Below are 22,537 nucleotides of genomic sequence, written 5' to 3'. Positions count from 1 at the left end.
GCCACATCTCCTGTGTTCCCAATCCAGCAGATTTATTTTTCACTCAAAGTCCCCCCCATTCAATCTGAGGGCGGCATTTTTAGACTTAGTCAGATACTAATGAGATTTGTTGTTGAGTTCTTCAGGTCTGGGATTTCAGTCCTTGAGAGCTGCACTTGATGTTCCTTGTGGGTCCCTTCCAGCTCAGAATATTCTGTGATCTGAATATTCCACAAGGGAGTGTTATCAGCAGGCTTGGCACACCTCTTGGAGATCATGCTGTGCTGTGGTCTCACTGCCTGAGACAGCTGGAACAGCTGCTTGTGGAGAGATACTTGCCTGCAAAGCCACAAATGGATATAAGTTCAGTTTAATTGAGTTGCTGGGTGTGTGCTGGGCAGCAAGGCTGCTCTCCAAGGGTGGAGAAACAGCACAGGCCAGCGCGGACCATCAGATTTCCATCTGTCTGATAAAGAGAGCTGAAATCTTGGAGACATACTTTTCATTATTTATTTACTATTGCTGAAGGATGTCAAAAGATGTAGGCAATTGGAAGATAAGCTTTGGAGAGCTCCAAAATTGATTTTGCTTGTGGTGGTTGCTGCAGAGATCTGTTGAAGTGGGAGAATGAGGGTCATCCCTTACACCCAATTGTGTTTACACAATTGTAAGGAAAACAAGGAACACATCTCCTAAAAAAAACCCGCAATTAGTTGTTCCTTATGAGTGTTTCCTGGTTACTGAGCAGATTTCATGATTGCTGGTGAACAGAGATGAATACTTAAGGTGATTCTCATGAATGGAATACCTGGTGTACTTGCTCGCTGTAGGAAACTGCTGTGATATGTAGCAAGGCAATGGATGTGTTTAGAATCATAATAAGAGAAATTTTCAGCTTTCTTAACAGATGATCTATGTGATAAATGTCCAAGGACAGGAAGTACATATCTGTTTAATAGATAAGATTTTGTGGGAATTTTTGCTTAGGGTATTCTTTTTGTTTCCTTTTTTAGTTTGCTGAGCCACTGGTGGTTTAAAACAGGCATTTTAAAGAGGCTTTTTGGAAGCAGTTGTTCTCCTTGCTGTGTAGGGGTGCTCTGTGTGGGTAAAGAGAGTGGAGTAAACTTCTTCATCTTTGTGTGGTCTCACTGCAAAGACAAATCCTGAGCTGTAGACACTGGGTGTTGACTCAGTTGTGGCCATTGTCCAGCTGCCCCAGGCTGGGAGCAGTGTGTCCTCTCCTGTGCCCTTACAGCTGGAGTTGAGAGTGGAAAAGATCATAGGCTTCTTGCAGCCAGAACATCTTACTAATGAAGGGGGTGTCTGGTCAGTTTGATATTGCAGTTTTATTCCAGAGTCGTCTTCTTTTGGAAATTAAAGACTCCATTGATTTGTTATTGTACTAATATCCTTTCTGTTCTAGACCTAAATGAAATGTTGATACCCCTTCAAGTTGCTTGCAAATGGCAGGAATTGCTTTTCCTTGCCTTCCCTGCATCACACCTTTAGTGCTTTTAATTCAGCTCCTTCCTTTGTTCCTCATTCCCCTCTGTGTTCCCTCATGGCCATGCTGCTCATGGTTTGCTCTCTCTTTGAGAAGAGTTGTTTCTATAAAGAAAAACCTCTTAAAGCAAAGCATGAAAGTAGCAAATTAAACTCTTTGGTGCACTGAGGATGAAAATGCTGTTCTAGGTCTGGCAAGTGGCTCAGCCATGTTTTGCACTTTGAATTCTTAAAGCAAAACTGGAGTTACTGTGTCCCTGCTGAACCTATACTTTGACCCTTCTTTCAGCAATGGAGAAAAGTAGTACCAGAACATGGTGATGGGAGAGGTTTGGGCCCCAAGAGTCTGATTGATGGCTAAATCAAAATTTAGTTGCTTTTAATGTTTAAATGTTTGCAAAACTAATATTATCTGTACTTGGTTTTAGTAAGTGCAGAACTCTGGCTTTTTTCTATGTTCATGGCTGCACTGCTAACTTAAATATGTGACTATGTAAAGAGGGGAGGCTTCTTAACCATGATGTGTCAGACCTCTGCCAGAAGCAAAGTAAATGAACGTCCTGACTGGGTCTGACACATGTTAGCTTCCTAATTCACTTTCCCTGCTCAAAAAGATAAGAGGAATGCAGGCCTCTCCCTTTATCTCCCACAGTAATAACCTCAGCAAAGATTTGAATGTGACACAGGATTATTAGGATTTTAAGGTCTTGCTTTCCTTTTCAAGCAGGATGAAACTGAATGTAATCATCTGTTGGGGCAGATGAATACAATGGGTTCTCAGCTGTAGGCTTTCATCACAGCAGAGATCTTGTGTGATTTGGCCTGGCAGGGCTCCGGGCTCACAAACATTTTGTGGGTGTCAGATGTTTGGCACTCAGAACCAAACACTGTTGTCATACTTGTGTCTCTCTGCTTTCTAGTCTTTAAAATGTAGAATTCTGTCACTGTTTTCAGCATATGATGTTTAGAGGAGACTAATGAAAAGCTGCTTTGCTGAGTCCAGTTTCAGTTATGTGGGCTTGATCAAGTCTGCTCAAATCCTGTGAGTGCTCCAACAGGATCATGGTGCAGGCTAAGAGAATGTTTGCTCAGCTACAGAGCTCGGCTTTTATGGATTTGGTGTTTTCTAGGAGCCAGTGTGGTGTGGCTACTGCTTTCACAGGGACTATTTTCTCAAGCTCTCTTCTGAGAAAGAAAAGAAACACCATTTCTAACCCTGGTTATCTCAATTTCACAGCATATTTTCACAACAGCACATGGAGCAGCCACTGTAGCCATGCCTTCTGTGCTCTAGAAAACTGCTTTTTGTGACTTTTTTCAGTGTCCAATATGCCGTAGCACCAATGTTTCCCTGTTGCAGGCTGTCCTACCAGAGGAACGATGATGATGATGAAGAAGCCGCCAGGGAACGGCGCCGGCGGGCTCGGCAGGAGAGGCTGAGGCAAAAGGAGGAAGGAGATCTCTCAGGAGAAGCAACAGAGAAATCTGAGGTCAATGCCCAGAACAGGTAAATGTCTGATGTTGTTTACTGGCAAGCCAATGGTAGTTTTTGTTCAGAGTAGAGAAGGGCCTGGAAGAGGTTTGCTGTGGTGCTTGAGTTTGAAGTGCTGGGTTTGGCCATCCTTAAAGTGAGGAAGGACCTCACACAGTGAGGATCAGCCTGGCTGTGTCTGCGTGGTAGGATGGGAGCATCACACATCTGGCTCATGGCACATATCCAGGTGTCCTCAAGGCTGTCTGTGGGGTAATTCAGCCAGGGCTCATGGAGGCTCTCAGCTTCTCTCAGGCATGGGTGCATCTGGCCTCACAAAGCACCACAGCTCTGGTTCTGCTCACAGGGGTCATGGCACCATGGGGCCACCCAGTCCTCAAGCTGTGGCTGCAACACTCCTGCAAGGTGCTGAGTGTGAGCCCCAGCACTCACCTGGCATTGTCAGTGCCAGGCAGGTATAAAGAGCAGGAAAGCTCATGGAAGGAGGTGACACTTGAAATCGTGAAATCATCCATGTTGGAAGAGGCCTTTAGGCTCATCAAGTCCAACCATCAACCCAGTCACTGCTGGCCCCTAAACCATTACACCATATCACTGCTATCACCACCCACATGTCAAAGCTGAGTGGGCTCCCTGTCTGTCCAGAGCTGGCCTTCCTGTCCGTCCATCATTTGTTTAGTTTCACATAAACAATAATATAAACAATATACCCAGATTTCCAATGGCCATAACGCAACTGATAGAAAAAAAACACCCAAATTGTGATGGCTAGTGCTAATAAATCCTGAGTGCAAGAAGCAATTTATTTAAGGCAATGAGAATGGATATAGATAGTAAAACAGCAGCTAAATTTTGAAGCGTGTAACCTGTTGAGTTTTCCACCTGTGGAATGACGATACAAGCTTTTTTCCTAGAAAGAGTGAAGTGCATATCTTGTTAGACTTTTTGTGGGTTGTGTTTTTTAATGCAAGCCTGTCCCTTTCGCCCAGCGTGGCAGGAGAGGAAAGCAAGCGCTCCTTGGACGATGAAGCCGCGTTGCTGGAGAGGCTGGCGAGGCGGGAGGAGAGGCGCCAGAAGCGCCTGCAGGAGGCCCTGGAGCGGCAGAAGGAATTGGACCCCACGATCACAGACGGGAGCTTGTCAGCGCCCAGCAGGAGAGAAGTGAACAACGTGGAAGAAAACGCCACCACGGGGAAAGAGGAGACTGAAACAGTTACCAAATCCTACCAGAGGAACAACTGGAGGCAAGATGGGGAAGAAGAGGGGAAAAAAGAAGAAAAAGACAAGGAGGAGGAGAAACCCAAGGAGGAGGAAAATCAGGTAGATGTGACAGCAGAAAAACCCACTGATAAAGAAGAGGCAGTAACTGTAAACGCAGAGGAACACAAAGCAGAGAACGATACAAATGCTGTGCCAGAGGGGACGCAAAGTGTAGCTGATGCTGCAGATAAAGAGAAGCTCGGGGATGAGGAAAAGGCTGAGCAAGAAAGGAAGGAAGCAGAAGAAAGGGAGAGGTTAAAAGCAGAGGAGGAAAAGAGGGCAGCTGAGGAAAAACAGAGAGCAGAGGAAGAAAAGAGGGCAGCTGAGGAGAGGGCAAAGGCAGAAGAGGAGAGGAGGGCAGCTGAGGAAAGGGAGAGGGCTAAAGCTGAAGAGGAGAGGAGGGCGGCTGAGGAAAAACAGAAAGCAGAGGAGGAAAGGAGGGCAGCTGAGGAAAGGGCAAAGGCAGAAGAGGAAAAGAGGGCAGCTGAGGAAAAGGCTAAGCTAGAGGCAGAGAAATTAAAGGAAAAACAAAAGATGGAAGAACAGAAAATAGAAGAAGAAAAACGTCAAGCAGCTGCCTTAAAAAAACAGGTACAGTAAGCATTTTGCACCAAAATAAGACACCTGTGGTTTGTGTGAAATGTAATGCAAGAACAGATTGAATTGGAATTTCCTCACAGATCTAGTCCTGTGTGAAGTTACTAACACTTGTGCTGTTGCTCTCTATTTTTAAAAATAAATCCCCTCCTGCTTACCAATAATTCAGTGCACAACAGGCCTGACCTCAGCCCCTCATTCAGAGAAAACCTTGCATGTTCAGACCTCTGCATGTGCTTTTGCTGCTTTTTTTTCCCCCTCAGCTGCTATAAAATCTGGCCTAATGCAGTAACCCATGAGGTGGAGGCAGACACATCTTGGCAGAAAGTATTATGAGCACCTGTAGAAGTGTGTGAGGAATTCTGTGTGCTAAATGCAATCACAAGAAAGGGCTCTGTATTGGGACATGTGAGCATGATGCCACACCAGGGAGAAAGGCCCAAAGGGGGGAAATTGGGAGGATTTGGAGGGGGCACAGCTGCACAGCAGCACTTGATGGAGTGGTGGCTGCACACTGGATTGGTACGTGAACACAGCATGGAGAAACAAAAAAGGCAAACAGGTGCGATGACTTTTTGTTAAAAAATAAATAAATTATTGAAAACCCAAAAACAAAGGAGGAAGAAAAAGTGGAAGCTAAAAAGGAAAAGCTGCCAGAAGAGAAGCCCCAAGCTACCTCCGTACAAGATCAGGTAACTCATAAAGCACTGATTACATATGATAGGGAAACTAGAGATATGAAAACAAATAAAGCACCTATAAGTGAATGTTGATTCTTCAGCAAAGTACTTTAGCTTGTGCTCCACTTCAAGAACATGGGTAATCCTGCTGAAATAAATAAGGATGAAGCTCCTTAAGTGCTTAAAATTAAGTAAATTCTTAAGTAGTTTGTTCTTTTGGGGCTTTAGGACCAATTCCTGTTTGTCTTAAATATTTCAGGAAACTCAGTTCAGTCAACAACACAAGTATGGTTTTCCCTCTGGGGATGAATTTTTCAGGACAGTATCAACTAATCATCCTTCTCTGGTTTCCTCTCACTTTACTGTGAACTTTTTCCCCTATGAACAAAACCTACTCTAATAATCATCATCATCATGGTAATTAATAATCATCATCATAATGATAATAATAATCTGGGCCCTTTGGCCAGCAGACTGCCTTAACGAATAATTCCCCTGCAAGCTGCAACACCCCATGATTTAAACTGTGCATATCCAAGATTCTTCTTTTGTTTTGAAGAGAAAAATCCACCAAAATTACTGCATTGCATTTCCACTGTAGACACAGGAGCTGGTGCCATGGTGTTTTACTGTATGGTAAGTAAATAAGATTTGGGGACCATTTGCTCTTCAGGGTGCAGCTGGACACAGGGAACTGTGCTCAGTGCTGTGCAGTGGTTTTGGGTCAGTGCAGCAGATCTCAAACCAGTCCCTGATCCTGGTTAGGGGACACTGCTCAGAGCCTTGGAAATTTGGACCCATTTGGGTTCAGACAGGTCTGTGTGGCTTAAAGGGAGCCACAGCACAGATTTGTCTATCCAGTAGATTGGGACCATTGAGGGTTGTGGAGGGTCCACTGCAGGGTCCTTAGCAGATGAGTTTGGAATATGCTTAGCTCACCCTCAGAGAGCAGTGTAAATAGCTGCACAAAAAAAGGGATGGATTATATTAAGACAGAATAAATTTCCACTATTCGCTTTTGCACGCAGTCTTTGAATATCACAAGTAAAAACAAAGAGGAGCCTGTAGCTGACCACAGAGTTTGATTTGTGGGAACTCGAGACACAGTTGTCCTGCTTGTTCTTTTGGAGAACTTGGCCAGCTCTCCCTGGAGCTCTCATCATGCTTTCAAACCCTACCCACTGGGTGGATTATTCCAGGAAATTGGCAAGACTTTTAAAAGTTGCTTGTGATTTTTAGTGTTTCCATCTTTGGCTGCTGAAGCTGAGACAACTTAATAGAATCCCACTTCTAGTTCAGTGCTTAATACCCATCCTGAGCATTCAAAATGTCTTGCAAATCTCAGTTGTTGCTTCTTTACCTGTGAACAAAATTGATGACCAGGCAAGATCAGGCTCCCATCTCCACTTTCCCCCCTCTTTCCAGGACACACAAATTCAGTGAGGTCTCTTTCTGAATGTGCATGCAGCTAAGAGAATGCCAGTATTCCACGAACAAGACTCTGGGGGAACAGAATGTATCTGCATAATCAGGTTTTGCTTTTGCTTTGGACCTCAGAGTTCAGGTTTTGGATTAATTTGGCAAGAAAAAAATTGTCTCTTTTTCTGAACTTCTGCACAGTTTTTCGTTCTTGAAAGTGACCTGAGAAGCTCACAAGACCAAGCTTTCTCATGATGTGAGACTCCTGGTATTTCCTGCTTCCAGTTTGGCCAGACATGCTGCAGCAGTTGCTTTTCTCATGGTGTTTGGGGGTGGCAGCTGACTCCACAGGGGAGCCCCAGAGCCAGATGCCCACAGCTTTTAGCTCCCCAAATAACTGAGCCCAAGTGGGGAATCAGGTCTGCCAGATGGGCCCCAGCCTCAGTAACTGATTTGCTTCAGTCTGAAGGTGTTCAAACTCAAGATTCAGAAACCTCAGCTCTCAAATAATAGCACAAAAATTGAACAGAAAAGATGCAGTATGGAAAAAGATAAAAATATAAAGTTGGAAATTTGTTAACCATGCCTTTGGTAATGTTCTAGCTTGATATCAAGATTTGTGAGATTTATCACGTGAGCTATTTCAGTTCAGATAATATCACCTGTCTGCTCCAAGTGGAGTCCTTTCTGAATTCAGCTGAAGCTAGATTAGTCTGTAATTAGGCAGTGAGACAAAGTAAATAATTTATTTTGTTGCCTGCCTTTGGAATGAGATACAAAGGATGCTGCTTCTTTGCTAATTAATCGCTGCTTTGGTATTAAAATTACTAGGAGAAAGATTGAGCCCAAAAGATGTGAAATGTTTCTGTAATATCTTGTTTTACCATCTTTTTTGAATGAAGAGACCAAGCTGTGTTAATGATTTTCTCAAATGCAGACACATTGTCATAAATCATACTGGCCTCTGAAATGCTATTTCCTAACCTATTAATTTTTAAGCTATATTGTTTTAATATTAGTTTTCTCAGAGATTTCAATTAAGATGTAAGAGATACAACCCTCCCCAGTGGACCTGAATCCATAAGGCAGCTGGAAGTGTTGGCTTTTTAAATAAGACTTAGGAAGGTCTTGATGAAAATCTCAGCAAAAGGAAATCTTATGCTCCCCAAACCCCAGGACAGACATCCTGGCACAAGGAATCTTGCACCAGTCAGCACAGACAGTTTCAGCATCACCCTGAGTGGGGCTGAAGGGCTGGGAGATTGCTGCTGTGAATGTGATCACCCATTTGAGTTGGGAAGGCCCACAAGATGATCCTGCTGTCTGGTGGCATTCAGGAGGATAAATGAACAGCCCTGCTTGCCCCAGCCCAGCAGGACCATTCCTTGAGGCCCTCTCTTGCAGCATCATGGCCAAAGAATGCACGGCCAAAGAATGGAAGCTGAGCTCCCCTCCTGTCCCTCAGGGAGCTGCCAGGCCTTATTGGCAGGATAGCATGGGAAAATCTGCTCTCAGAGCAGAGCAAATGCCTCTGATGGCTGTGCCCAGCAGCAGCAAATTTGCTGAAGTGGTTTAAGCTTCCTGTGCTCACTTTTTAACATGTTCTGCCATGGTGGCATCCACTGCTCGGCTTCTCTGAGCAGCAAACTGGCCTCAGGTAGAGTCAGGCTCCGACTCTGGGGCTTCACTCTGAACCAGCCTTAAGAGGATCTTGGCTTTGAAGGCTCTGAACTCATCCTTTGTAGGTAAAGATTTTGCTTCTCCAAGAGCTGAGATGGATGGATGGATGTTCTTCCTCTTTGATGAGGAAGAACAGAAATTTCTTTTGATTTGGGGTGTGAAACTGTATTCTAATTTTTCATTTCAAGGTACATGTTAAGACACCTTTAAGAGCAGCTGTGTTGCAGACAGGAAAGTTACAGAAGTTCTTTATCTTTCTAGTTAACAAATGGGATTGCAACAGGCTTCCAAAGTGTTTATTTTCTAAAGGTTTCCATTTGAATTCTACACAGAAGGTATTTCTTCTTCCTTCAGCACAGAGCTGGAGAAAGCAAATAAATACTTTGGAGGTAAACGTTTCATCTGCTGTTGAAAGTTGGTTTTGGCTGGTAGTCTTAACTAAGAGAGAATATTTCTACCTGAGGATGCATAACTTAAATCAGTTCACTTTCTCCTTTACCAGCATCTAGCCATGACTCAGCATGCTGGGGTCAGGCCATCTGTGGTATTCATAAATACTTCAAGCTCATAACTCTAAAGAAATACTGGAGAATTAAATTTATGCACAAAATATTCTTGATTACTACTAAGAATCATAAGACAAAACTTTTTTAAGGATAAAGGGAATTTTTACTCATGTTTTTCAGAGCATTTCATTCTTCACAGATTTAAATATTTATGTTTGATAATGCTACCCATGACCAACCAGGACTGTGCTTTTTGTCAGAGTAAGTTTTGCTCTGATATAAAGATGATTTTGTGTTTTGGCCATTTTTCTTGCAGTAATGAAGTTTCCCTCTGCTGTGACACTGAAAAGAGCATAAACTTTGTCAAACAAGCTTGACATTTGTTAGAGGTTATGTGCTATTTTTATTGCACCAATGCCCTAAAACTGGTACTAAAAATGTGTTGGCAAGTCCCAGAGAGTTTGCCACCTGCAATCTTAAGAAGCAAGAGGTGAAGGATGCTGCAGTGGGAGGAAGAGTTGGGGGTGCAGTTGCAGAGTGAAGTAGTGTGGTGGCATGGTTCCATGGCCACAGCCAAGTTTGACTTTATTTTTCAAAAATATTATTAGAAGACCGATAATATTATTTTCAAGATGTTTGGACCTGGAATTCAGGTCAGGACAGCAAAGAGAGAGTTGATCACAGTTTAGAGCTTTGCAGACTACTTCTGCCCTACAGCAGATAAACAGTTTGAAGACAGATCACAATCTTGCTGAGAAATTTGTTTTTCTCAGCTGTTATTTAGAATGCCTCATTCTGACTTTTTTTTTCTTTTTTTGGTGTGTCTTGTGTTTTGTTCTGTGATTTGTGCTATGTTCTGCACAGGATGACAAAGGTAAAGCCCCCAAAGAGGAAATGAAAAGTGTCTGGGATCGCAAGAAGGGCGCTCCTGAACAGAAGGCGCAGAACGGGGAACGGGAGCCCCCTGCCTCCAAACTGAAACCCACTGAGAATGCTTTTGGGTGAGTGCCACGGGGCAACTGGGCTTGCTGGTGCTACAGGGGCCATCTCTGGGGCTCTGAGTGGAGGAACGGGGCTGGCACCATCAGCAGTGGCTCAGGTGTTCGCTGGGTTCTGCAGTTTCTGAGCTGTCCCCACTCTGCTGCAGGAACAAAATGAAGTTCTGCAAGCAGATGGAAATGGTTTCCCTCCCCCAGCAGAGACAAGAGTCTTGGTTCTGTTCTGCTGGAGCTTTGCTTCCTTATTTCTAATATCTACACAGAGGCCAATAGTGACAAAACCCTAGATTTTGTGTTCTCCAATTTTTCTAGTCCGATCTCAACTTTTACTGTAGTAACCTATTTCCAATTACTCACCTATCTTTAATTAGCAGAATAAAGCACAATCCAGTTGTGCTTTATGTGCTTTCTCAAATGTCCAAGAGAGAAGCTCTTTCTCTCTTGATTTCAAGGCAAACATTGAAATTAATGGCTTCTCTAGAAAAGTGTTTTTCCAGTTAGGTAAAAGCCTCTCCTAGCCAAAATAACATTTTTCCTTTTTTTTTTCCCCCCCTTCCTTTTTATAATCTGTGTCACAGTTTGATTCTTTTTTTAAGGCTGTGGTTATAGTGGGAAATTCTAAGAGAGTAACAATTTTCTAGTGAAAATTTAATTTAAAAAGATCTTGCCTGCTAAAAGCATGGGATACCTGAAACAGAAATCAAGTTCCTCCTTTCAGCAGAAAACTAGGAATGAGTAGGTTAGAAATCTAAATTTTTCTCCTTCTGCATCTCTCTTCCTTTTTTACATTGACACAGGCAAGGGAAAGGTTAAGCTCTTCAGGCACTTTGAGAAATCTGAACATGGCAGATGGGATTTGCTATTGTATCTCAGCATTCCCCTCGTGATTCTGCCGGGAAAAACAAACTTTCTCAAAATAAAATGCAGCTCAAAAGACCCTGGAGACACCCTGACCTAAGGCCAAAAGACAGGCAGTGATGGAGATGGAACAGCAGGAAATTGGCCTTGCTCAAAACTTGGGTCACATCATCAATAACAACAATGATTTTCTAAAAATATTTTTGATGTGTTTTCATTTGCTTTATTTCCTGTGGGAGAGAGGCATTAGTGGCAAAATGTAGATTTGAGTTTCCACTCCTGTTTTTTTTTGTTTGGGTTTTTGTTTTGTTTTGTTTTTTGTTCTTCTGTTTCATGAAGTTGTGAAGAAGCCTGTTCCATGACCTTTTATCAGCTGAGTAGAAGGTTGGGGTTGGCAGCATCAGCAGAGGTGCCAATGTTTGTTGGGTTGTTGGGTATGAAGTTGTGAAAAAGCGTGTTCAATGACCTTTTATCAGCTGATTAGAAGATTGGGGTTGGCAGCATCAGCAGAGGTGCCAATGTTTGTTGGGTTGTTGGGTATGAATTAGGGCTATTTTATAATGAACTGCCCCCACAGAGTTGGGCTTTGTCTGGAACTGTCCAGACAAAGGGGCAGGGATGGGATAGGGAGCCACCAACCAGGTACAGGAGAGGAGGTCAGGGGTAGAGGGCATCCTTTGAATCTGCCAATCCCTTGATGCCCTTCTGGAATTCCAGGACCGACAGTGGGGAGAAAGGAGAGGTGATTGATACACCTGGGAGGGAATCTTCACGGAGGGACCCGAGGTTCTAGGGCAAAGCCTGAAATCACAACACGGCCCCATTGCCTTCCCAGGCGCTCTGGCGCGAAGGGCGCCGCGGAGGAGGCGAAGCCGGGCGCGGAGGCCCTGAAGAGGTTGGAGGATCAGCGGCGCCGCCGGGGCGAGAGCGAGAGCGAGGAGCTGGAGAAGCTGAAGGAGAAGCAGCAGGAGGCGGCGGCAGAGCTGGGCGAGCTGAAGAAAAAGCGGGAGGAGCGCCGGAAAGTCCTGGAGGAAGAGGAGCAGAAGAAGAAGCAGGAGGAGGCTGAGAGGAAAATCAGAGAGGAGGTGAGTGTGAAGTACGGAGTGTTGCACTTGGGTTTATTCCATTATTACTTGTGGTGTTTTTATATACTTGTGGTATTTTTAGGGTGCCCTGTGGCAGGAAGGAAATGATGGATCTGACTCTATGTTCTTAGAAGGCTAATTGATGATGTTACTGTATTATATTAAAGAATGTTATACTAAATTATACTAAAGAATAGAGAAAGGATACTTACAGAAGGCTTAACAAGATACTAAGGAAAAACTTGTGACTCACTAAAGCCTTGACACAGCTGGACCATGATTGGTCATTAAGTCAAAACGATTCACGTGAAGCTAATCAAACAATGGCCAGTTGGCAAGCACTGTTTAAACCACATTCCAAATCAACAAAACACAAACAAAGCAAATGAAATAATTATTGTTTTCATTTTTCTCTAAGATTATTTGGCTTCCCAGGAGAAAAAAATCCTAGCAAAGGGATTTTTCAGAAAATATGATAGTAACAATTACTATTTTACTTCCACTTTCCTTGCATTAGTCAACAGCTCTTTGCAGCATTGTCTAGTGAAGACCTGAGGTAAAACGTGCAGCATCCAGGTGATGCAGTTCTGGATTTTTCCCCAGCCAGCTCCCAGCTCCATGCCAATAGCGGGCTGTTCCCAGAAAGCAGCACAGTCTGGGATACAGCTGTGGGGCTTTATCTCTGCAGCACAAAGTGATAATCCTCAAGAGCAGGAGCAAGGACAAGAGAGAGGTCTTTAGTATGGTTTCCAAAAGGATTTATCCTATGAAAGCGTCAGGGACCAGAGGCACAGAACACAGGTGTGGAGGGGTTTTTAAATGGGGGCTGTTCAAGGGAAGGGGATAAATCAGCTGATAATTGGAGATTCCTGGGGAGGGCTGAAAGACAGGGTTCGCAAATGCTTCTTCCAACGAGGGAAGGGCCACATGGACCCCACATGGACATGGAGGGGATGTTGGGTCACATGGACTAATGGGAGGTCTCACTTTAGGGGATTTCTGAAGGGGAATTCCAAGCAGGGCGTTGGCACCAGGTAGGATTGACAGGGAACTCAGGGTAGATTGACAATGGAGTGATGGGGGGGTATAATTTGGACCAAACCATTAACTTAGGCAATAACAGAACATACCATTAGGGGTAAAAACACACCAAAGCACCCAGGGTATGAAAAAATGTTCTAATTCTAGCCTTAGGACAGGCAGGGCTCTAAAATCTGCTTTTATGAGTCAGGATTTCCTCAGAGATAGCTACAAATTTCTTATCTTCTTGGGGATTCAGAATCTTGGGGCAGTGCTATAGCCACAGATTTATTTTTTTTTTTTGTACATGATACAGATCGAATTACAAAGTGCATGTCAAAATTTATCTGCTGCAGATGGGCTGGAATGCTAATGTTATATATAGTTACAATGGGCTAGATCTCATTAGGGAGATATTCTTGTCTATTTAAATATTGAGTATCCAACACATCTGTTTTCTTGTACTTCCTTTGCCAAGGGACTCTACAAATAGGATTTCCAAGTCTCTGGTGCATCATTTAGGAATCCTAGTTGTTTGGAAAACAAATGGTAAATGAATAATACTGATAGTATCTGGCAGCTGAATGCCAATTCCTTTAATGTACTGAGCTCTTTGCAGCAGAACTCAGCAGATGCCAAGATTGCACAATGCCCCAAGATTGCACAGACCCCACTGACCAGTGCTCACACTGGTGTTGCTTTGAGGGCTTCTGGTTTGACTTGTGGCTCATGAAGCAAAACTCATCTCTGGAGGGAGATCTGCAAGCATTTAATCTTGGGTTTCTTGGCCACATACTGATTTTTTCATGTTAAATATTAACCTTGGCACAATGAGTGTCGGAGTAGAGGGACACGAGAACAATACCAATATGACACATGAGAACACAGAGAAACTGAGCTTGAGCCTTTTTCTCTGTTTAAGTGGAACTCTATGGCAGTAAATTTGGTGACTTTACTGTGAGGAGCCACTAGACCAGAACACTCTAATTGTCTTCCTGGCATGGATTGGCATTAACACCTTTATAAATTTCAGACAGATCACTGAACTTTTTCAACTGGCATAAAAACCTGTATTTAGAAATATCTGGTAAATGTTTGCAGGGCTGCACAGCCCTGTGATGGCGACGTAGATTCTGAAAGAACGAGTAACCATTCTTATTTTTCAAGGAGGAAAAGCGGAGGATGAAGGAAGAAATCGAAAAAAGAAGGGCTGAAGCTGCTGAGAAGCGCCAAAAGATGCCAGAAGATGGTGTGTCTGAAGACAAGAAACCATTTAAATGTTTGAGTCCTAAAGGTTCATCTCTCAAGGTAACCTTCCCATTAGCATCTATACAGGACATAAAAAACATCAAAAGCAACACTGAAATACTTGTAATCAAACCCAGGAAAATGCTTTGATAGACTTAACCTGAAATTTCTAGCTGAAAAACTTTAACTCATTGGGATGATTGAAAATTAGAGTTCCTGCTTAGAAATAGAGAGTAGACTGGCAGCTGTCTCTTCTTGATGAAGAATCTCCAAAAAGGACCCTCACCTCCAAGAGAAAATGATTTTTGAAACTTAGAACAGTAATACTGTGTTGTTTTAAATTTATTATAGGAGTGCTTTGTGAACTGGAGTAGAATCACAGAATCATTTAGGTTGGAACAGATCTCCTAAGAGCATTAAGTCACAAATGTTCTCTCCCTCCTTCCACATGCACAGTTATTGTCTTGCTTGCCAGATTGCCTTGTCCTTAAGCATATTCATCCTAATCATCATTAATTGTAACTGACCTGCATGGGAATTCTAGCTTATGTCTAATCCCCCTAAAAATAACATCTAGAAGTACTGGGCTGGATTTCATTATCTTACATAACAAAAAAATTACAAACCTCACCCTTCTGTTGCTACAGGATTTCTAAATGGTCTTTTGTGGCCTATATTATATTAGAAGTGTGATAAATCAATTAAATGGTCTTTCAGCGTGGAAGAGGAATCCTGGCCCCACTGAAATTATTGGGAGTATTGTTTTGGAATTCAGTCCAGTTGCTTTCTCAGCTCAATCTCAAACTGCAGATCTATTAATGTTTTCAAAGTTCTTTTCCTTTTTGCACTTTGTGTCATTAGTCATTTAAAAACCCAAAACATTTGTCAAAAAGGCTATTTAGTGGGAAATAGGAGAGAAAAGAACCAGGTAGGAGCTCATTGAACCATGAATTTGATCTCCATGAGATTAAAACTGTAACTATTGAGTGAAAAATTGCATTTGGGCAAAATTAGCTTTAGCTACACTTTGATCCAATCTGGAAATTTGGGTCCAGTTCTAGCAAATACTGAGTCCAAATATTTTTGAACATTGGAACCTGAAATACTGGGACAGAATGCACACAGTTGTAAACAAAGATTGCAAAGCTTCATGACTTATTGTGATTAGTTAAACCTGGTCTTGCCATTTTCGTTGCTAAAGATGATGTCCATAACAGACACTGTAAATGTACAGCTTCTTCCCAGCCCTCCTGGGAGGGCTTCCTTTTCTTCTGTTTATTGAGATGCCTTTTATGACATACATTTGGAGCTTTAATTCACAGAAGGCTCAGAATGGAGGAAATTGTACTTGAAAACACAAAGTAAAAAGGATATAGATCCTAGTTTTGGGGAAAGTGTGAAAAAACGTGGGACTTGGCAGGAGGCTGAAAGCTTTCAGATCATGCTACAGTATTCTAAGTATATTTTCAGAGGAAAGTTGACGTTTTTTAAATGTTGTTAGGCTGCAAGGTACATTTTTTTATTTATGCTGGGTTTTGTTACTTGTTAGGTACAAGTTGTTTGCTACAAAACCTGATATATTGAGCTCTACACATTTTTTCCTTTCTCTGTTTCTCTCTCTGAGAAATTGGTACTCTGCAGATTCCAGCCCAGTGTCTGTGGGTGGCCAGTGTAGATGTGTAATGTTGTAAAAGTTCACACCCCAAACTGTTTCTTGGCATCCTGTGGTCAAGAGCTGTGGGGAGAGTAATCTGAGTTTATTAACCTGATGTGAAACTTGATGTCAAAATCCAGTTATGAGAAGAAAGTTTGTTTTATTACCTTTAATTTGGATTTAATTTGGACTGACTTCCCAGGCTGGTCTCAGCTGGTTGGCATGCAGCTCTCTCACTGTCTGCTCTGCACTGCCCAACATACCTCTTGATTTGTAAAGCATCTGGCACAGGTTTTCTCCTGTGATGGATGTATCAGCTCAGATCTGCCATGAGTCATGTGAGAATCCCAAATGCACAGGGGTGGGTGGGTGGTTGGAATTAAGACCGAAAAAAGGGAGGCTCTGTGTAAAAATAATGCATGATCCATGTGAACATTCTGACTCCTCCTGGGTAACAATCTGGCAAAGCACCTTTTTTACTCCTTCCCTGTCCTTGCTGATGTGATAAGCTTTTGGGAAGAAGAAGTTCATAGGAGTGGTGGGTATGAGGGAGCAGGGTGTGCTGATTGCCAAGGGAACTACAAGAGCAAAGGGAAGAAGGGGGCTTAACTGAGCAGCAGTGTGGAATATTGCCATCCCATGGGTGCTGCATCTGCCCACCAGGCAGGCCATGGGCTGGCTTGGCTTGCAGACCCAGAACTGAGAGACAAAGATGTGCAGCTCCTCCCCATGTATGACACAGCTCGTAGATGCCCAAATGTACATGTGCATACATGGACAAAATATACATGTATGCTTATATTTGGGGAAACCTCCTGTGATTGGCTAGTCTGGCATCTAAAAATCACAGTGTTGGCAGCTCCTGTTGTTTTAACTGGTAAATAGAGTGTTTCCCTCAAACCTGAGGCAAAACTTCAGCAGAGATACCACAGTGTGGAGTCCTCTCAGTGACAGCTCGAGGGTTAGTTCCTTCTGAGGGGACAGTAAAAAGAAAACAAGCCCAGTAAATACAGGCCAAGTTCATCCCCAGGTCAGGGACAGAAGCAGCTTGGATTTCTCAGGGCTGGGTGGACACCCTGTGGGCTGCAGTGGTACCAAACTTCTGTTCAGCCTCTGTCCTGTATCTTGTTTTTTTTATTTTTTTAATAAGGACAAAGCCTGGAACAGGCTCTGCTGCTCTTCCATCTGCCTCTAGCTTGTCCTTTCCCTAATTATTTAATGCAAAACATGATGCATTCAAAGAACGGCGTTTCCTGAAAAATCTTTGATCATTTTGCTTTTTAGACAAGTTCATTCCTCATATTTCCTTTGAGAAGGAAGGTTATTGAGTCTTTTTATTCTATTCTCTGGGTTAATCAGGAAAGAACAGTACTAAGTCTCCTCTTGGGGATGAACACCACCACTAGAGAAATGGAAAAGCAGTTAGGTGTTGAGGGGAGGGAGCAATGGCAGGATTTTCTCCAAATCCCTGTCTTTGGAGAATTATACTCCACACAATCAGTTCTCCCTAGATGAGCTATTCTCGAGGCAGAGGGAAAACAGAAAGGTAAGAGCAGGATATGTGGCATTTGTTTTCCCCCATCTTTGATGCTGGTGGCAGCACTGGGGTCTGGAAGGTAAACTGAGCTGAATTGGCACCCTGTGCTCAGGTGCTGCTGACAGCAGGGAAAAGCAGAACTGTGCTTAATGAAGCAAGAAACTCTGTGAGCCACCCAGGGGGGATAAGGAGAAGCCTCTACCAGGGACTGCTGCTCCAGTGGATTCCCACTAGGTCCTTCCACATGTTGGATAGGAGGCAAAATTAAAATACGGGATTTTCTGTGTTTGTTTTTTTATTCCACTTCCTCCTTGATACTTTTTTTGAAGATAGATCCATTTACAAGTCCATAATATCCAATACACAGTTTAAAACTCTTATGAATCAATGTAATACCTCTCTATGAAACAAGTTTTACTGGGAATATCCAATGGTTTTTGTTTCCCAAGTCTTACATTGTCTTAAATGGTCTTAAATTGTGTGTTAACTCATTCTTTCTGCTCATAATTTAATTAGAGTTGACTTTTTTGAGTACGTGTGTGTTCTGAAAGTATTCCATGGTCACAGAACATAGTCCAAGCTATTTAACAAGAACCTGATAAGATAAATGCAGTAAAAAGATGATAATTCTTATTTCCTGAAAACTGAGAAAACATCTTGAATTTTATGTTAACCAACTTGCTTTGCCTGTTTCTTTTACAGATCTATTTTGTCATACTGTTTACTGTATGTGCCAAACGTTTTAAATTCTTTGCATGGAGTTTGTGTGATGTGCAGTGGGTAAATGACCTTTAGATGTTGCTGTGGTGTCTAAATGTGTTTGACTTTTATGTTGAATACACACGTGTAGAGGTTTGTTTGCTCTAAGTGTATTCAATGTCTGCTTCTGCTACCTTTTGAGGAGGATATTCTAGAATAAATCCTCACATAAATGTGCAGAAGGTATTTTATCCCTCTATGCTTCCCCAGCCAGAGGGCTTTGCTCAGCTCTGAGGGTTTCTTCATAACTCTTTCCTGTTTATTTTCTGCTTTTGCTTTTCCAGTTTCCTCTTTTGAGCAATCCCTGAGTTTTTCCTGATCCCACAGCTGATAACTGAGTAATACACAGTGATAACTGGTAACTGAGAACCTCTGTTACCAATGGGTAAAGAACAACTCCACTTTTGAGTTTTTACTATAACCACAAGAAAAATGTTCCTGTTCCTTTCCACCTTCCCCCAGTGCCCGCTTAAGCCTGTGCAGAAGCATCTCTCCTGCTTGCACATAAAAAGAGTGTGAAGATCCTATGAGTGAATTATTGGGCAGTTCCCTTGAGTCCTGGTTCTTTGAGACAGTCCTTGTTATTTGTCCTTGCTGCCCACCAGGGTTTCAGTGATGTTTATCTGGGGATAAGCTGGAGGCTCTTGCTGGAGTAACTCGTCATTCTGCTGCACTGCTGGTTATGACCCAGAAGTCAGCATTGGGGAAAATCCTACTGTACCATAGCAGAAGTGAGGCCATGTGTTTTAAGTGACCATCCTCGGTCTGTTTGGTCACTTTTGAACCATTTCCCTGCTCGTTTTGTGGCATTGCCATCTCCTCTGGGTGAGAGCTGTAATCTTTCCCTGTGGGTGTGCAGGGCTCCTGCTCCTGCCGGTCTTTTGCTGCCACCTTGTGACATCCTTCCACTGAAACGGGGGATTTGTTCTTGGCAAAGCCCATCTTTGCACTCAGGACTGCTTTTAGTTCGTGTTTTGGCAGCTAAGACTGGTGATGGAAATGACTCTGTAAACTGTATGTATGTTTTAGAGTTTCAAGGTGCCTTTGAGCTGGGTGGGTGGCAGCTGGAGCTCCTCCAGTGAGCTCCTCTGGCAAATTCTGCACTCATGTGATCTGCCCGCTTGCAAGGGCTTGGGAAATAAACTGTGCATGCCCTTTGATGGGATTGCTGTGGGGTTTGGTGTTCTGGGATAGCCTTGGATGCTAAAGGCACTGAAGAGAACCATTTAAAGGAATGGCTGTCATTGCCTTGTTTTAAAGGCACGAATGCCAGAGCAGTCACGGTTAAAGTAAATTGAAAATGGAGAGCCCCTGCTGAGACTGGGGAATCCCCAGGGATCCAGCCAGGCTGATTATTAATCATTTCAATCCCCTGGAGCTGCTTGCATATATTTTATTTTTAAGTGAAACTGTAGAGCCTGGCATGAGAAGTGGAACAATGCAATGTTGATAAAACTTGAGGAAGTTTGATGAAAATATTTCTTGACTCTGAATACAAATAGATGCACACACTCCCCATCCCTCCACTACCCAAAGGGAAATGTTTTAAAACTTTATTTAGGGATGGATTTTTTTGTTTTCAAAGTATTGAGAGATTTGACAGAAGCCATTTGAGACTTTCATGAGTCGTCCTCTTTGGAGATATCACAATATTTTGTATTTACAGAGTAGAAAAACATGATAAAATGTCAGATACCAGTTTGTATAATAGCAGCTTGTAGATACTGATTCAGTAGTATCCTGAACATGAGAAAAGTTTACACTGATGGGTTTTTTTGGAGCCCAAATTCAAATTGATCGTGTCCTCCAAAGACATGAGTAAGGGAGGCTTTGTGGCTGAGCTCCAAACCTGGCCTAGTCTGGTCTCTCAGCTCAGAAAAACTTTATTAAATTTGCAAAAACTTTATTATCTGTCTCAAGAGACACATACTTGCTCTTGTGTGGGAGATGTGAGGATGACATAGGTTTTTGTGCATATAAGTCCCTTCCATGAGATAGACTTCTTCCCTTTTCTTCTTTCTGCGTTGTTCATTTATTTTCTTGCGACGTATGAGGCACTGAGGAAATGTGTAGGATGCAAAAATTCATGCAGAAAATATATCCACTTTTATGAATCTGTAGCATAACAGGCTCCTGTCTATAAAACCTTTGTGTGTGTGTCTGTGAAATTTCTGTTGGAATGCATCTCTTTCAGATTGACTTTTTTGACATATAAAATGATGTTTCAGGCTCGCCTTGCACAGGCTGACTCTTTATGAACTTTAAACTTAAAGCTTTTGTTCCTCTCTTTTCTAGATAGAGGAGCGAACAGAATTTTTGAATAAATCTGCTCAAAAGAGGTAAAGCAAAGAAACAGTAAGTTCTGTTCCAACAGCAGTGTTTAAGTGAATGGAATAATAATTTTTGCCTTTTTTTTCTCCTTCCTACAGTGGAATGAAGCCCACCCAGACAACAGCAGTTGTCTCCAAGATTGACAGTAGACTTGAGCAATACACTAGTGCACTTGGGGTAAGTAAATTCCTGTAAATGGATCTTGTTACTAATGGCTTTGGGGCCTTTAATCAGCCTTTGTTTTGCTGTTCAAGAATTGCAAGGGTTTTTGATCACAAACTCTTCTTTAATGTGACTTCAAGAACAAAGAGCTCGAGGCACATCTGTAACCAACATCTAGAGATGCATCTAAACAAAACCTCAGATTTAGGTCTCCCCTTTCACGCTGTAATTTACTGTTTTGTGAGCTGGCAGAAGCTTTGGTGGGTTCAGCCAGCATCTTGAGTGGCAGTCACATCCTCTGCTTGGCTGGTGAGAGCCCTGTCAGCACAGAGCTGATGGTCATCCTGAGCAGAGCTGACCTAGCAGCTGATTTAGGAGAACAAGGAACTGGCTCTGTGCTGCTGGCTGCCACCCCACAGTGAAATTCCTTGGCAAAGACAGAGAACCAGTTAAGCAGTGACAAATGGGGAATCAAAATCACATTAAAATGCAGAATTTGACCCCAGGTGATTTTGACAACTGTGGCTAAGAGCCAGAACTGAGGGCTTTTTCTGTCCCCAGGGTAAAATAGGAGATTGACACCACTGTATCCAGCTGCCATCTGACTTGAAATATTTCCTTTGCTGGCTTTGATTTGTCCACAAGTTGCCAAATCTGCCTTGCTTTGCAGTGAGAGAGAGGCAAAGCATCACTCATACAGGTTCTTATTCTCATCCAATCAATGATATGTAAAATGTGCAAGAATTTTGAAAATAGGAAAGAGGAAGAAGAGGAGAATTTGGCCAGTGTTTTTAGTAACCATACAAAAGACACATTTCCCCCAAAAAACCAGCCAAAATCTCACACCCAATTCTCCACTCTTCAAAAGAACACATTTTTAAAAACATTTTAATTGCTGAGATTTACCCCTAGAATGCTGAGGTTCTGTTGTCTGGGGCAGATGGAGCAGTCTGATGCTGAATGACAGAACAGACTTTCCCCCTGCCCTTGCAAAGGGATTCCCCTAGCTCAGGCTTCCAGGAGCCAGGTATAAGCTTAGATTTTAAATCATTGGATCAGTTGTGTGCAGAGCTAAGGTTTGCCATGGCTTTTAGAAAGGTAATAAACACAAAAATAAGGGAGTGCCACTTTCACATCTGCTTGTATCAAGGCTGAAACTGCAAATCTAAAAGGTGAGAGAGTCTCAGTGGCACCTCTTGAGCTGGGTACTCCTGCTCATCTTTGCATGGCCAGTGCTAGAGCCACATGGAAATGCTGCATTCCCCAGGGTCAAACCACCCTGCAAATCCAGCTCTCAATGCCAAACACCAACTGGCCCCAATTTTTCCCCAGGGCGCAAAGGCTTCAAGACCTAAAGCCTCCGACCTGCACGTTCCGGCCGAGGGCGTCCGTAACATCAAGAGCATGTGGGAGAAAGGGAATGTTTTCTCATCACCTTCTGGGACAGGAACACCAAATAAGGTATGTGTTTAATTAATTAGCCTAACAATTATAAAGAATTATGCTCTTGTTATTAAGGACCTGGCCTTGCATTCATATTCCTGTCTGCTCCTGTTGGCATCACTGGTGAAGGGTATCCCAAAGGATCCCGAAGGCTTCAGAAAGCCACAAGATGGTGTGGCTGCAATATTGAGTATAATGGAAGAATTCAGTGACCTACTGAGCTCAGTTATGAGACATTCCAGAGCCACGTCAGATATCTTTGAAAAATACATCTGGGTCATTCAAGCAGAGTACAAAGAAATTCTTTGAGTAGGGCAAAATTCTTC

The 22,537-nt window shown here is 42.9% G+C and overlaps 1 protein-coding gene across 6 annotated transcripts in view; it reads left to right on the top strand.

Annotated features, from left to right (window-relative positions):
• Positions 1-22,537, top strand: part of CALD1 (caldesmon 1) — a 162,823-nt gene that overhangs the window by 133,850 nt on the left and 6,436 nt on the right. For 5 of the 6 annotated variants that reach the window (XM_058804707.1, XM_058804706.1, XM_058804711.1 and 2 more), the window contains 9 exons: positions 2,843-2,989; positions 3,964-4,825; positions 5,449-5,523; positions 9,981-10,117; positions 11,808-12,057; positions 14,245-14,385; positions 20,571-20,614; positions 20,705-20,783; positions 22,101-22,229. In XM_058804707.1, coding sequence (XP_058660690.1) covers positions 2,843-2,989; positions 3,964-4,825; positions 5,449-5,523; positions 9,981-10,117; positions 11,808-12,057; positions 14,245-14,385; positions 20,571-20,614; positions 20,705-20,783; positions 22,101-22,229 — 1,864 coding nt within the window. The remainder of the gene's footprint in view (positions 1-2,842; positions 2,990-3,963; positions 4,826-5,448; positions 5,524-9,980; positions 10,118-11,807; positions 12,058-14,244; positions 14,386-20,570; positions 20,615-20,704; positions 20,784-22,100; positions 22,230-22,537) is intronic. The other variant, XM_058804712.1, reaches the window with a different exon arrangement.

The sequence above is a fragment of the Ammospiza caudacuta genome, chromosome 5 (genome assembly GCF_027887145.1).
Source record: "Ammospiza caudacuta isolate bAmmCau1 chromosome 5, bAmmCau1.pri, whole genome shotgun sequence".
NCBI lineage: Eukaryota > Metazoa > Chordata > Aves > Passeriformes > Passerellidae > Ammospiza > Ammospiza caudacuta.
This window is presented reverse-complemented; position numbering and strand designations above follow the sequence as displayed.